Source organism: Artemia sp. Qi Xiang Cuo, chromosome 16 (genome assembly GCF_049724085.1).
Source record: "Artemia sp. Qi Xiang Cuo chromosome 16, ASM4972408v1, whole genome shotgun sequence".
NCBI classification, from domain to species: domain Eukaryota; kingdom Metazoa; phylum Arthropoda; class Branchiopoda; order Anostraca; family Artemiidae; genus Artemia; species Artemia sp. Qi Xiang Cuo.
Genome location: NC_142809.1, coordinates 10,517,874 through 10,531,156, shown reverse-complemented (window position 1 = coordinate 10,531,156; position 13,283 = coordinate 10,517,874). Strand labels below are relative to the sequence as shown.

The 13,283-nt window shown below is 34.3% G+C and overlaps 1 protein-coding gene across 2 annotated transcripts in view; it reads left to right on the top strand.

The window, feature by feature from the left end:
• Positions 1–13,283, top strand: part of LOC148942553 (rho GTPase-activating protein 45-like) — a 311,254-nt gene that overhangs the window by 176,230 nt on the left and 121,741 nt on the right. For both annotated transcript variants that reach the window (XM_089102066.1, XM_089102067.1), the window contains one exon: positions 5,121–5,264. In XM_089102066.1, the coding sequence (XP_088958192.1) occupies positions 5,121–5,264 (144 nt within the window). The remainder of the gene's footprint in view (positions 1–5,120; positions 5,265–13,283) is intronic.

Below are 13,283 nucleotides of genomic sequence, written 5' to 3'. Positions count from 1 at the left end.
ATATAAACCATAAACTTAAAGTTTTATTGCCCAAATAACGATTCCCGACAAACATAAAGATGAAACCTTTGATACAGGCAAGGAGCCTTTTTTGGGGGTCGGTGCATAAATATGCTTTTACGATTTTGAATGAATCAATGATTTATTGATAGCCTGTCAAATTAACAAAAATAATGACGTAACCAATAATGCAAAAAACATCTTATATCAATATATCTTATATATACAAGTTTCAAACTGCTTAAGTAATGTACGAAACAATGCTATTAAAATATTAATGTAAATCTACGCTAAAGTTTCTATTGCTTTTAAAAAAGCATCTTATTGTTCTATTTAAATGGCCCTTGTGTTTCAGGAGTCGATCTTAGAAAAGTGGGACAAAAAGCCAAATTTAGCGTAAAGAGTGAGGTACTGAGGAGGAGGCAACCCCCTTCATAAACGTGATAACTGTTTTTAGTTTTAATTTTGTTCCTTACCTTCAGCTGAAAAGACTTGTTTTTTATTTAATTTCTCATCTTTTTTAAATAATGCCGGCAAATCCAGCTCCTCCTCCATGAAAAATTGCCTCCCCCACGGAAAATTCTTCCATAGAAACTTTCTCACACTTAAAATAACACCCCGCCAGTAAAACTCATCCCCGACAATTTTATTCTCGCTGAAAATTTCCGCCATAAAATTTATTTTTGGCACACTTTAATTTGAAAAATACCTTAATTTCTGATTGATTTTAGATGATGCCGGAAATCTTTCCTCTGTGAAAATTTTTTCCCGGAATACCCCCCCCCCCCCTAGCGGAAATTTGCTTCCGCACAAAATACCTTCGTGGCGAATTTTTCCCGTGGAAAGTCCCCCCCCCCACTGATAGATCCTCAAGACCAGTGGTTTCCAAATCCAACCCGGACAACTCCAACACAGACAATTCCAACCCGATGAAAGTTCACCCCCACTAACTTTCTTCCCCACGGTAAGTTGTTCATATGGGGAATCCTCTCCAGCAGAAAATCCACCCCTTCCCTGAAAAATGTCTGCAGACTTCCGAATAACAAATACTTTCCCAATAACAGTACGTAAACTATAGGCCAATTTCATAACTTACAGACCTTTCCCCAGGGGCTCTGAGGGGTTATGTTATCCTCAAAGGCATAGTTATTGAACCTTTCAACTCTGCTGAACAAAACAGATGCCTCAAAATTTTGATACAACGAATTTAAGGAAACAAGAGGCGTAGGAGGGGGGTTAGTTGTCCTCTAATCTTTTTGGTCACTTAAAAAGGGCATTGGAACTATTCTTTTCCGTTTGAATGAGCCCTCTCTCGATATTCTAGGACCGTTGATTCGATACAGTCACCCCTGGAAAAAAAAAAAAAAATAAAAAATAAATGAACAGCCATTCGTGATCTTTCTTCTAGCAACATAATACCACGTTTTTGTCAATGGGAGCTTGAAACCTCTATGGTAGGATTCTCTGGTACGCTTATTCTGACGGTGTCGTTTGAATTAAGCTTAGATGTCTTTTAGTGGGCCTACACCCCTTTTATGAAAACAAGGCAAATTTTTTCAGGCTCGTAGCTTGTGATGGGAACACTAAACTTAACGAATCTTATATATTCTGAATCAGCATAATAAGCTCGTCCTATTGATGTATATATTGATATCAAAATTCTCTTTCTAGAGTTCCGGTTACTATTGAGCCGAGTCGCTCCTTACTTACAGTTCGTTACCACGAACTGTTTGATAAAGCTATTAATTTTTAGCAGAAGTATTGACCCCATGTAGCAGAAGTAATGACCCCACATTTACAAAATATGTGCATTTGTGTGTAATCTGAGAATTATACCAACAGTTGCATGTTTCTTTTCTTTGTTTTCTTTTTTTGTTGTGTGCGTCAAACCAGCTGCCATAGACTATCAAGAGAGCTCATTCTAACCAAAAATTGAAGTTTCAATAACTTTTGGACGTGAAAAAAGAGATCTTAACACACGCAAAGTACTGGTAATTACCATTTCGAGCCACAAAGTGTTAATTTTGGCCCTAATAGGACCAAAGTGTTCTTGGGCGATAGTTATTGGTTTATCGAAAAAACTAGTTGCACAGAATGTAATTTCATTGGCACTGCGTTTCCATTTCAAGATGATCATGTCATCTGATAAATATTTCAGAATGAAATATATTTTTTATCTCAGAATGATTCAAAATATATGTTTAAGAGCCGGCCCTTGCAGTAGTAGGGGCATGGCCCTAGATTAAGTAAATCGATAACTCCTTGTAAAAACCGTTTAGCATGAAAAGTGAACATGCTGCACCTTTTTAAATTGCAAGGAATTGAAATCGATATGATCGAAGAAAAAAATGGAGTCTTGTTCTCTCACCCTTCCCCTAGAACTAATAAGATTTTTTAGAAACGCAGTCATATTCTACACTCCCTAATCCTGAACTATATAAATATTATTGATATGCTTCTTTGGAGGGATAAAAGATGACAAATTGAAAATCGCGTTAAAAAAACTTCTCAAGTCCTGACTTGGTGCCAGATCAAGCTGAGTCGAATATGTCGACTGGTTCGTAGTGTTAAAACTGATAGAGTAAAGTTCACTTCACCCAATGCAATTAACCTCTGTCCAAGTGCTAGTTCACTCAATGCTAATGAAACAGATCCAAGAAGGTCAAGGAGACTAGCTTTCGTTTTTGCTTTGGACAGAATTAGGTTATTAAACAAAATGTACTTTTATTTTACTTTGTATATAATTTATTATTTTTAATTGTTTTAGTTTAGTCTTACTACTGGTGACGGTCACTGCATAAGTAGTAGTATGATTATATATCACAAGCTGAGTATTAGGAAAAAAGAAATAAAGAAACTTCAAAATACACAAATATAATGCACAATCACTAACGGCAAAACAATCTAAAGAAAGGGTGGAAAAAAAACAGACAATAACAGCATTATCAGATAAAACAGTATTTAATTTTAGAATGACTCAGGATTTCCGTAGCACCGTATCTGCTAACAATGACATGATCAAACAGTTCGTGGTAATGAACTGTAAGTAAGGAGCGACCCGGCTCAATAGTAACCGAAACTAATATAAGTTTTATCAAGTTTAGTTTTACCCATCAAAAGTTACGCGCCTGATAAAATTTGCCTTATTTTCGAAAAAAGGGGAAAACACCCCCTAAAAGTCATAGAACTTTAATAAAATCTCGCCATCAGATTCAGCGTATCAGAGAACTCTGCTATAGAAGTTTCAAGCTCTGCAAAAATGTGCAATTTTGCATTTTTTGTCAGAAGAAAGATCACGGATGCGTGTTTATTTGTTATTTTTGAATGTTTTTTTTTTTGTTTTTTCCAGGGGTAATCGTATCGAACCAATGGTTCTAGAATATCGCAGGAGGGCTCATTCAAACGGAAATTAAAATTTCTAGTTCTCTTTTTAAGTGACCAACAATGGAGTGCAAATAGGCCCCCTCCCACGCTCATTTTTCCTAAAGTCACCCTATCAAAATTTTGAGATAGCCATTTTGTTCAGCATGGTCGATGAATACAATAACTATGTCTTTGAGGATGACTTAATCCCCCACAGTCCCCAGGGAAAGGTCTGCAAGTTGTAAAGTTTTCCCAATGTTTACATATAGTATTGGCTATTGGGAAGTATACAAAAGTTTTCAGGGGGGATTTCTTATATTAGTTGGGGGGGGGGTTCGAGTGTTACGTGGGAATATCTTTTCATGCAGGAAGTTTTCAGGGGGGAAGGGACATCGCTATGAAGGGGGCGCCGGATTTCCCAGCATTATTTAAAAAAACGATCAGAAATTAAATTAAAAAAAACATTTTTTCAACTGAAAGTAAGGAGCAACATTAAAACCTAAAACGAACAGGAATTTTTACGTATATGATTGGGTTTGCCTCCTATTCATTAACTCGCTCTTTACGCTAAAGCTTTTTGTACTTCCGTCAGAGCTATTTATTCTAATTAACGGCCTTTGTCACTACGGGTTCATTCTTAAAGAATTTGAACAAAATTCTAACTTTAGTGTAAAGAACGAGGTATTGCCTAGGAGGGCGAACCCCCTAATAGACGTAATAAAAATATACGGATATAGAATTTCGTTACGTAAGTTAATTCGTAAGTTATGTCAGAACAAAATTTCAAGAAAGTGATTTAGCTAAAAAAAAAAAAGTAAAATTAATGCACAAATTTCGTTTTAGTTATTCATGTAGGGTGAGCCAAAATCAAAGCTGCATTAATTCAAAAACGTTCAGAAATTAAAAAAAACAAGTTTTTTTTAACTGAAAGTAAGGAGCGATATTAAAACTTAAGACGAACAGAAATTATTCTGTATATGAAAGGGACTGTCCCCTCCTCAACGCCTCGCTCCTTACACTAAAGTTTGATCTGTCTCACAAATTTATTTATTTTTAACAATAAAAAACTTTAGCGTAAAGAGCGAGGCGTTAAGGAGGGGACAGTCATTCTCTAAAGATAGTCTTAGATTATCGTTTAAATTACCCTACACAAAATTAGTTGTTGTATGAAAATGTGGTTCAGTTCCATATTTTAGGACTATAGTGAAAGAAAGGGTAAAATACTTTGGTCGTGTCTCACGGATGAAGAAAAACAAATTACCGAACTTTGTGCTTTTTGCCTGTCCTTCTCGATCCATAAGAAGATTGGGTGATCCATAACGCCCTGGGAGAGGTCATAAGAAAGATTCAAAGAAGAATGAAACTATATGGGGCCGAGTAAAGAGTGAGGTTTTGAGATTGGGGTGAAGGTGAGGTGTGTGCAGCCATGATGGCATCAGGTGACTTGGTACTGTATTGAGTTGTTTTTAGTAGTAGTAGTGGCATTGCAATTTCTGTTAATAACAATAAATTATACATGGACTAAATTAACAATAATTTTTTAATTGACTTAAGAAGAATAGTAATTTATTAGCACAAAAGTTTTCTAATAAAAACCAGAGCAGTTTTGCTAGGAACGTTTTATAATAAAATAACAGTTTATGTATCCATTCGAAAGCAAGAAAATAATACCAGAAAAGCCTTCCCACAATTCGAAGTGAATAGAACGTCAAGTCTGTCCTAAATTGTTTTTGTTAAATGCTTCCATTTTTTTACAGAAAAACTTGAAAATATTCGTATCGAAGCACATGAAAAATTAGCTGATGTTCTGAAGGTTTTGAGGTTCATACTTGAGAAGTACCCTACTCTTCAATCAACTGATCTACTGATCTCAGCTGGTACCTTGATACATTTTGTCAAAAGTAAGTACAAATTATTAAATTTTTATGAAAAATCTAAAGCTGAAATGGTCAGCCATGACAAAGAACAGTAAAGAGAGAAATCCCAACGAAGAACAAACAAACGGACTACGGCCAGTAGAAAGATAAGATAAAAACTAAAGTGACATGGATATTTAGCTTGTATGAAACGAGGCGTCTTCAACGCTGATAAAACAAAGATAAAAACTAAAAAAAAAAAAAAAAAATTAAATCCAAACCCAAGAAATAAAAACAACCAATATCAATATATACAATTCCTGTGACTGAGACTATAGGTTACAGAAGCTAATAGAGTTGCTTCAATGATAACACCAAAGCAACTGGATAAAAATAAATGAATATGGAATTAATTGTTCCATTGCAAAACAATCCTATTGATTGCTATAACTGCTGTAATTCTCCTAGGTGTTAATCAAGTCCCCTGGTGATTTTGTGATTTTCTAAAGCCTCCTGGAATTTTTGTTTCGGATTTAGCTGAGCACATTTTCTATCACCCTGATCATTACGCACAATTCGATGATATTACGGCCATTTCTGGAATGGAATGGCATATTAACAATCCAGATTATGAATTTACAATTCAGTTTGTCAGGGGAAAAGATTTTAAATATTATTGTTTTTACCAGAACCAAAGCAAAAATATATCCAACATTACATGTACGTTTTTATGTGTATCTGTGCATGTGTGAACATATGCACAGGAAGTGTCACACTTCCTACTTACCTTTCCCAGATTTCTCCGGGCACCAATTTAGAGCTGGTTCGACTCTGGTTGAGCTTAAAAAGTCACTCCGCTGATCCTCGTCCCAAACCAAATAACCGGCCACACCAGGAATCGAACCTTTGCCCTCGGACAAAGGATTCCCAATAATTTCTTCATTTTTCTCATTTCCTTGTTCTTTGAAACAGATACTTTTCCTGGATGAGAGTTTGAAAATTTCCCGTTCAACAAAAGCTTCTTAGCTCACTTTCCAAAGACGCATCTTCTTTCTTGTTGACTTACCAAATGTCCCGAGTGTGCCTTCAAATTAAACTTCCAAACAATGTGCACGTAGAAGGTTGTTTGACGGCTTTTGAAGAAACATGAAGTGGCGAGTTAATATATTCTTGAAGCAAGAGGGGGGAGAGAAATTAATACTCTTTGCTTTGATCTTGTTTGGGCACGTACGTTGGATATTTTTAAAGAAATGAGGAAAATTTGTTTGACTACAGGAAGGTACATATAATCAATATCCAACTATATATTGAACATCCTAAAATTTAGAAGACCAAAACTGGAAGCCCTCCTAAGAATACCCATGTGAGGTTAACAAGGGTCTAAATTTCTCCGCTAAATCTGAAAACCAATGCCTATGTGTCTTCTGGTATACTATTGCCTAGAACGATATTTTTCTTAGTATATAGACTTTTGTATATAGACTTAGACTTTCTTCCGAAATGGCAATCTAGAAATGTCTGCTTTTGTTGCTTAGTAAATGATAAAAAAAATGATAAATAATGAAAGCCAGTGACGCATGCTCATTATGGACTTTTTGACAACCATTTTGCTGCTATTCGAAGTTTGCACGTTGCTTGGTCTAGTAAATTTCCAACTTTGTATCTTCGAGGATTTTAAAATCTAAATATAATCTGAAAAAAAATAATGTGCACTTTTTTGCAATAAATATGGGAATAGGATTTGTTCAAACAGACAAACACAACATTTTTGGTTGAAGTACTTTTTATCAAGACAATCAAATATTACAGTTATTTTTCCCTAACAGGAAATTTTTTTGCCATAAACAGGTCTTGACCATTTATTTTTTTACCTCAGCCTTTTTAACCGAAAATGTGAATAAAGCAATTCTTTCGCAGTAACAGATAACTAGGGTTTAATTAAGCTTTGAATTAGTTAGCACACAGTGTTCTTTTCTCCAAGCTTTCTTATTTTGGTCTTTCATATCTGGTAGAATAATTTCCGTTGATCCGCATTACCGCCTACCCTAGAAATTTGACCAAGGTGTGTGTGGTGTCCCACAAGGATTAATTCCAGGACCAGTATTGTTTCTAATTTATGTAAATGACCCAATTTTCGTTGTTACTTATTAAGATTTCTTAAATTGTTGTTTTCTATATCATCATGATGTTCTCGTTCCCTAAATGTTAAAGATTAATTTTCTTTTTCTGGATCCTGTTATTGCTTTTGCTGGTGATACTATCCTTTTTACTTATGAGAGAACGGGGACTTCGGCTTGTAAGAAATTATTTGCCCTGTTTGAGAGAGTTTAACTTTGGTTTGATGCTAATTCTCTTTCGCTAAATGTTTCCAAACCTAAGTTTCTAATATTTTTTTTTTCGTTTATCTTTAGTTTTTTCTCAACTATCTGGCATTCGTCTATCCAGGGGCTCTGAAAGTAGAGCAAAAGATGGTCACCTTACATGATTCGGTTTGTGAATGCCACTCGGTAGAATGACTTCTAAAAATAATTAGTCTCCATATAACTTTTCGTTTAGTGTTTGAAAAAAAATTATCTTACTGTTATTATTAATTTCTTAGGCTCCATTAGAGCTGGTCTCGCTTATGATGAGCGATCGAATAAATTATAAGTTGCTCATAAGTTGCCGAAACCTTACTCCTTTTTCTCTGTTTGTTTGTTTGTTTTTTTTTGTTTTTTTTTTCACTGTTTATGAACTAGTGTTTAAAAATTATGTGTATGTTCCCCTCCTTAACAGGCCATGCGGAGCCAAGCACGACGTATTTCTTTAATTAATTTTGTGGAAAATACATCTTATCGCTCGGAAGGTATAATTTGTTCAGAAATACGGAAGATAGAATGGAACAGTCTAGATGGATGATTATATGAGTCACGAATCGAGTCAAAGCCAACGGAGTACTTTCATGCAAGTTTATTACCTCTTCTCGAAAAGAGCCTTTTCACAGTGGATACCAATTTTACGATACAATTTGTTTGGAGTAGCACTTTTAAAGTAGAAACATCTATTTCTAGATCAAAATAGATCTGTTCAAGAAGTGTTTCTAATTTCCAAGTAGCCAAGTATGCAAACCTATTTAAGGATGACTCACGGACAGACTGATATGAATCATTCATCTTTGATTTAATGCTTGTGAGGTTAAAAAATTCGGGGTTAAGAAACCTCTAGACAAGCTTCTATGTTGGCTTAACCTCTTTTGAAAAGAATGAGAAATATTTTTATTTTCTACAGGGCTGAATAATCTACACCAATCTTGTTAAAAAAAAGAAGGTAAAGAAAATGGCACTAGGCTTTATAGTCCCTATCGCTTGTGCTGATCTCCGTTTCATGACCCTTCAGCCAAGAAGTGCAATGGGGGCTGGAGGCCAGCCATCTTATGCTTTCGCACAGCCTTCCTGTTTACCTTCCCCAGTTTCTTCAGGGTACCCGTTTAGAGCGGGGTCAACTTTGACTGAGCTAACAGGGTAAAGCCACTGACCCCGTTCCAACCCAAATAACCAGCGACACCAGGACTTAAACCCCTGTTCTTAAGGACAAAGGATTTCGACTCCAGCGTGCTAATTACTCGGTTAGGACTGCTAGGACCAACACTAGCCTCGATATATGAATTTATATATATATATATATATATATATATATATATATATATATATATATATATATATATATATATATATATATATATATATATATATATATATATATATATATATATATATATATATATATATATATATATATATATATATATATATATATATATATATATATATATATATATATATATATATATATATATATATATATATATATATATATATATATATATATATATATATATATATATATATATATATATCTATATATATATATCTATATATATATATATATATATATATATATATATATATATATATATATATATATATATATATATATATATATATATATATATATATATATATATATATATATATATATATATATATATATATATATATATATATAAATGAAGTCCATACATGAATGAAGTTCGCGTATATTCGTGTGTTTTCTGTGGTCATACTTTAATTCAGCTAACGAAAAAAAAAGATGGAAACTTGGATCTTTTTTAATTGTAAATGGTTACAAACAAACAAATCTCTCCCCCTACCTATCCACCCCACCCAAAAGTAAAAATTTTAACGAAGAAAAAATGATGATAATTCCAGCCAGCGAAAAATGAAGAATAGAATGCAGATATTGCGGTCGAGACCTCCACTCAACCGTCCTCTGTGCAAGAAAATGAAATAATGAGCAAAAAATATAGATAAAAGTCCTCAGGGCATAACAAAAACAAAACAAACACTAAACTAAAAGATTCTTTCAAAAATTATATTAAAACTGTTTACAAAACACACACGCACATAGGAAAACCCATAAAGCTAGATTTAAAATGACATAGGCCCAAGCATCGCCTTACATTCACGTGGAGTGAAACACAGAGTACTGGAAACTTATGACGGTGGAAGCTGGCGCTAGTGTCGAACAGAATAATCACCAATGCCATCTAGTGTTTGGTTACTTTGTTTGACACCAAATTAATGCATACTTTTCTCTTCAGGTACTTTGAAATAGAGGGAAGGTCTTACGGTGTTTTTTTTTCGGCTTATTATTTTGTCTTTCATTAGATTGCGTAGTTTACTTTGTCAGGTATACAAATACATATTACGGCATTTTGAATATATTAAAGTGAGTGGCAAAAAACCTATCTATTAAAATATATATTGAAATAGAATATATTGATTCTATTTCACTAATGTCTACTTTTTTACTAAGTCACCAGGCGGTACACTGAAAGTGGTGTTCATAGTTTTAATCCCTTTGTTCCTATGTCAAATCACTTCAGGTCCAACCCTTAGAAGTTTTTCACTCTTTTCGGGCTGAAGGCCTAAATGGCTTACTCTTGCTGATGGAGCGAGGGAGTAGGGGAGGAGCACCGTCTCTTTTTCTAGTAGCTTAATATACAACACGTTCCAAATTGTCTTATAAGATCAGCATTTTTCCGCTCCTATTCCATATCTATTTGGTAAGAAAATGTGGTTTCTAAAGCGAACATTTTTTGGCGGTTATAGTCATTGAAAGATAGTGTGCCATCTTCAGTAATAAATGTTGGTGTTTATCCATTGCTGCTTTTTGTTTGAATTTTGAAGATAAATTCAAGTATTTAAGGCAGGTCGTTTTTTAATGCGTTCCTCTTTTTAATTCGGTAAAGTTCTAGATAAGGGGGGGGTCCCTATTTTACAAAGCAGTTGAGTTAGGTGAATAAATATTTCAGGAATGTTTCCTGAACTTGCACCATGCTCAGGGAAGGCCTTCTGAAGCATCCACCTCCGTCCCTTCACCTTGCAAGGGGCAATGAGCTGTGACGAACTATGTGTTATATAAGTGAAACGTTCATAAATATATCTAGAGCGCACACAAGGCCCAAGGAAAGTGTTTTTATTATTGTAACTTTCCTAAATTCTGACCCACAATGTTTTAAAGAATTTTAGAAAATGTTTCTTAAATTTGAGAAAAAAGGCCGAGAAGTCCCACTCAAAGTTCATAAGTTATAAGTTCATAAGTTTATTAAACCACATTCACAAACAAATAAATAAATTACCAAACACTTTCACGCTGGAGACAACCTATGAAGTTTTGCGATTGCGCGAAAGTCTACGTAACTACTTACCTATTAACTCAATTATTTACATAAACCTCCACTATTTAATTAAAACTATTATAAATAAACCAAAAATAGATAAACTATAACCTAACATAAGAAAAAAATATAGATAAACAAATAAATAACTGAATTAAAAATAATAATAGATAAATAAAGTATAAAAGAAAAATAATAATAACAAATCCAATCTCCATCACTCATAATACTCAACAAAATCATTCGTGTTGGGTCTAGCACCTAGAGCCAAATAAATTAGGCTTTAACCAAAGTGACTGAAAAAAAGAAGTTTTTTACAAGGTCGAGACAGCTATTGACCTGTCTTCTCTGCAGTTTTCTAAGCCTTACAAACAAGAAAGAGGTAGAGATAGGAGCTTGAAATCACCGAGTCTCGGAATTGATTCCCGAAAGTTTCATTGTCCTAACCGAACTATTTTTCAAAATGGCAACCTCCCCCATCTAGAATTCTACGTTTAACTCCTGCCAGGTGAATAAGCACAAGAAAATTTGGTGCTCCAAACTCTCTGGTACCTCCGAAGAGCAACGGCCCAAGTATCGAACACCCAATTTTAGTGACAATCGTGGATCGAAACTGTTTCTTTTTTATAACTTTTAAATATCATTACCAAAAAACCATTGAGGTTCTGAGTTTCTTTATCAAACAGTTCGTGGTAACGAACTGTAAGTAAGGAGCGACCCGGCTCAATGGTAACCGAAACTCTAAAAAACGGGATTTTGATACCAATAGAGACATCAAAAGAATCAGATTTTAATTCTGATTTCAAATATATAAGTGTCATTAAGTTTAATCTTACCCATCAAAAGTTACGTGCCTGAGAAAATTTGGCTGATTTTCGAAAAAAGGGGGGAAGACCCCCTAAAAGTTGTAGAACCTTAATGAACATCACACCATCATATTCAGCGTATCAGAGAACCCTACTGTAGAGGTTTCAAGCTCCCATCTACAAAAATGTGGAATTTTTCTTTTTTTGCCAGAAGAAAGATCACGGATGCGTGTTTATTTGTTTGTGTTTTTTTTTTTTTTGTTTTTTTTTTTTACCCAGGGGTGATCGTATTGACCCAGTGGTCCTATAATATCGTGGGAGGGGTCATTGGACCGGACATTAAAAGTTCAAGTGCCCTTTTTAAGTGACCAAAAAAAATGGAGGGCAACAAGGCCCCCTCCCACGCTTATTTTTTTCCCAAAGTAACCCGATCAAAATTTTTAGATAGCCATTTTGTTCAGCAGAGTCGAAAATATGATAAAAATGTCTTTTAGGATGACTTGATCCCCCAAAGTCCCAAGGGGGAGGGCTGAAAGTTATTAACTTTAATAACTGTTAACTTATTGTTTTGGTTATTGGGAAGTATACAGAGTTTTTCAGAGGAGATTTGGTCGGGTAGGTGGGGGAAGGCGAGGGGGGGGGGCGATATGGAAGGATCTTTCCATGAAGGACGATTTCATGGGGGAAGGGCCATTGCTATGACGGGGGCGCCGGATTTCCCAGCATTATTAAAGAGAAAGATCAGGAATTAAATAAAAAAAAACAAGTTTTTCAACTGATCAACTGATTGTGATTAAGAGGTCATTTTTAAAGAACTGGAAAAAAAAATTCGAACTATAGTTTAAAGAGCAGGGTATTGACTAGGGGGCGAACCCCCTAACATACGTGTTAAAAATTTATGAATATAGAAGTTCGTTACGTAAGTTAATTCTAAGTTACGTATATTTATTACTAATAAAAACGTTCGTAAATAAAATTAAACAAGTTTCGAGAAAGCCATTTAACCAAATATAATATGCAAATTTTGTTTTAATTATTCATGTACGGTGAGCCAAAATCAAAACCTGCATTAATTCGAAAACGTTCAAAAATTAAATAAAAAAAACAAGTTTTTTTAACTGAAAGTAAGGAACGACGTTAAAACTTAAAACGAACAGAAATTATTCCGTATATGAAGGGGCTGTCCCCTCCTCAACGCCTCGCTCTTTACGCTAAAGTTTGACTTTATCACAACACTATATTTTTAAACAATAAAAAAAATTTATAGTAAATAGATATGCGTTGTGTAGGGGACCGCCCCCTTCATATAAGGAATAATTTCTGTTCGTTTTAAGTTTTAACGTCGTTCCTTACTTTCAGTTAAAAAAACTTGTTTTTTTTATTTAATTTGGTAAGCTCAATAGGTAAGCTCAATAATAAGTATGAAAGATGGGGTTATTTGGTTCCCCTTTCTGATATATACTTGGAGATGTGATTAGGTTAAAAAAGCAACGATTGGCTGAACAAAATAATTCAATGGAATTTAAGTACACTTTTTAA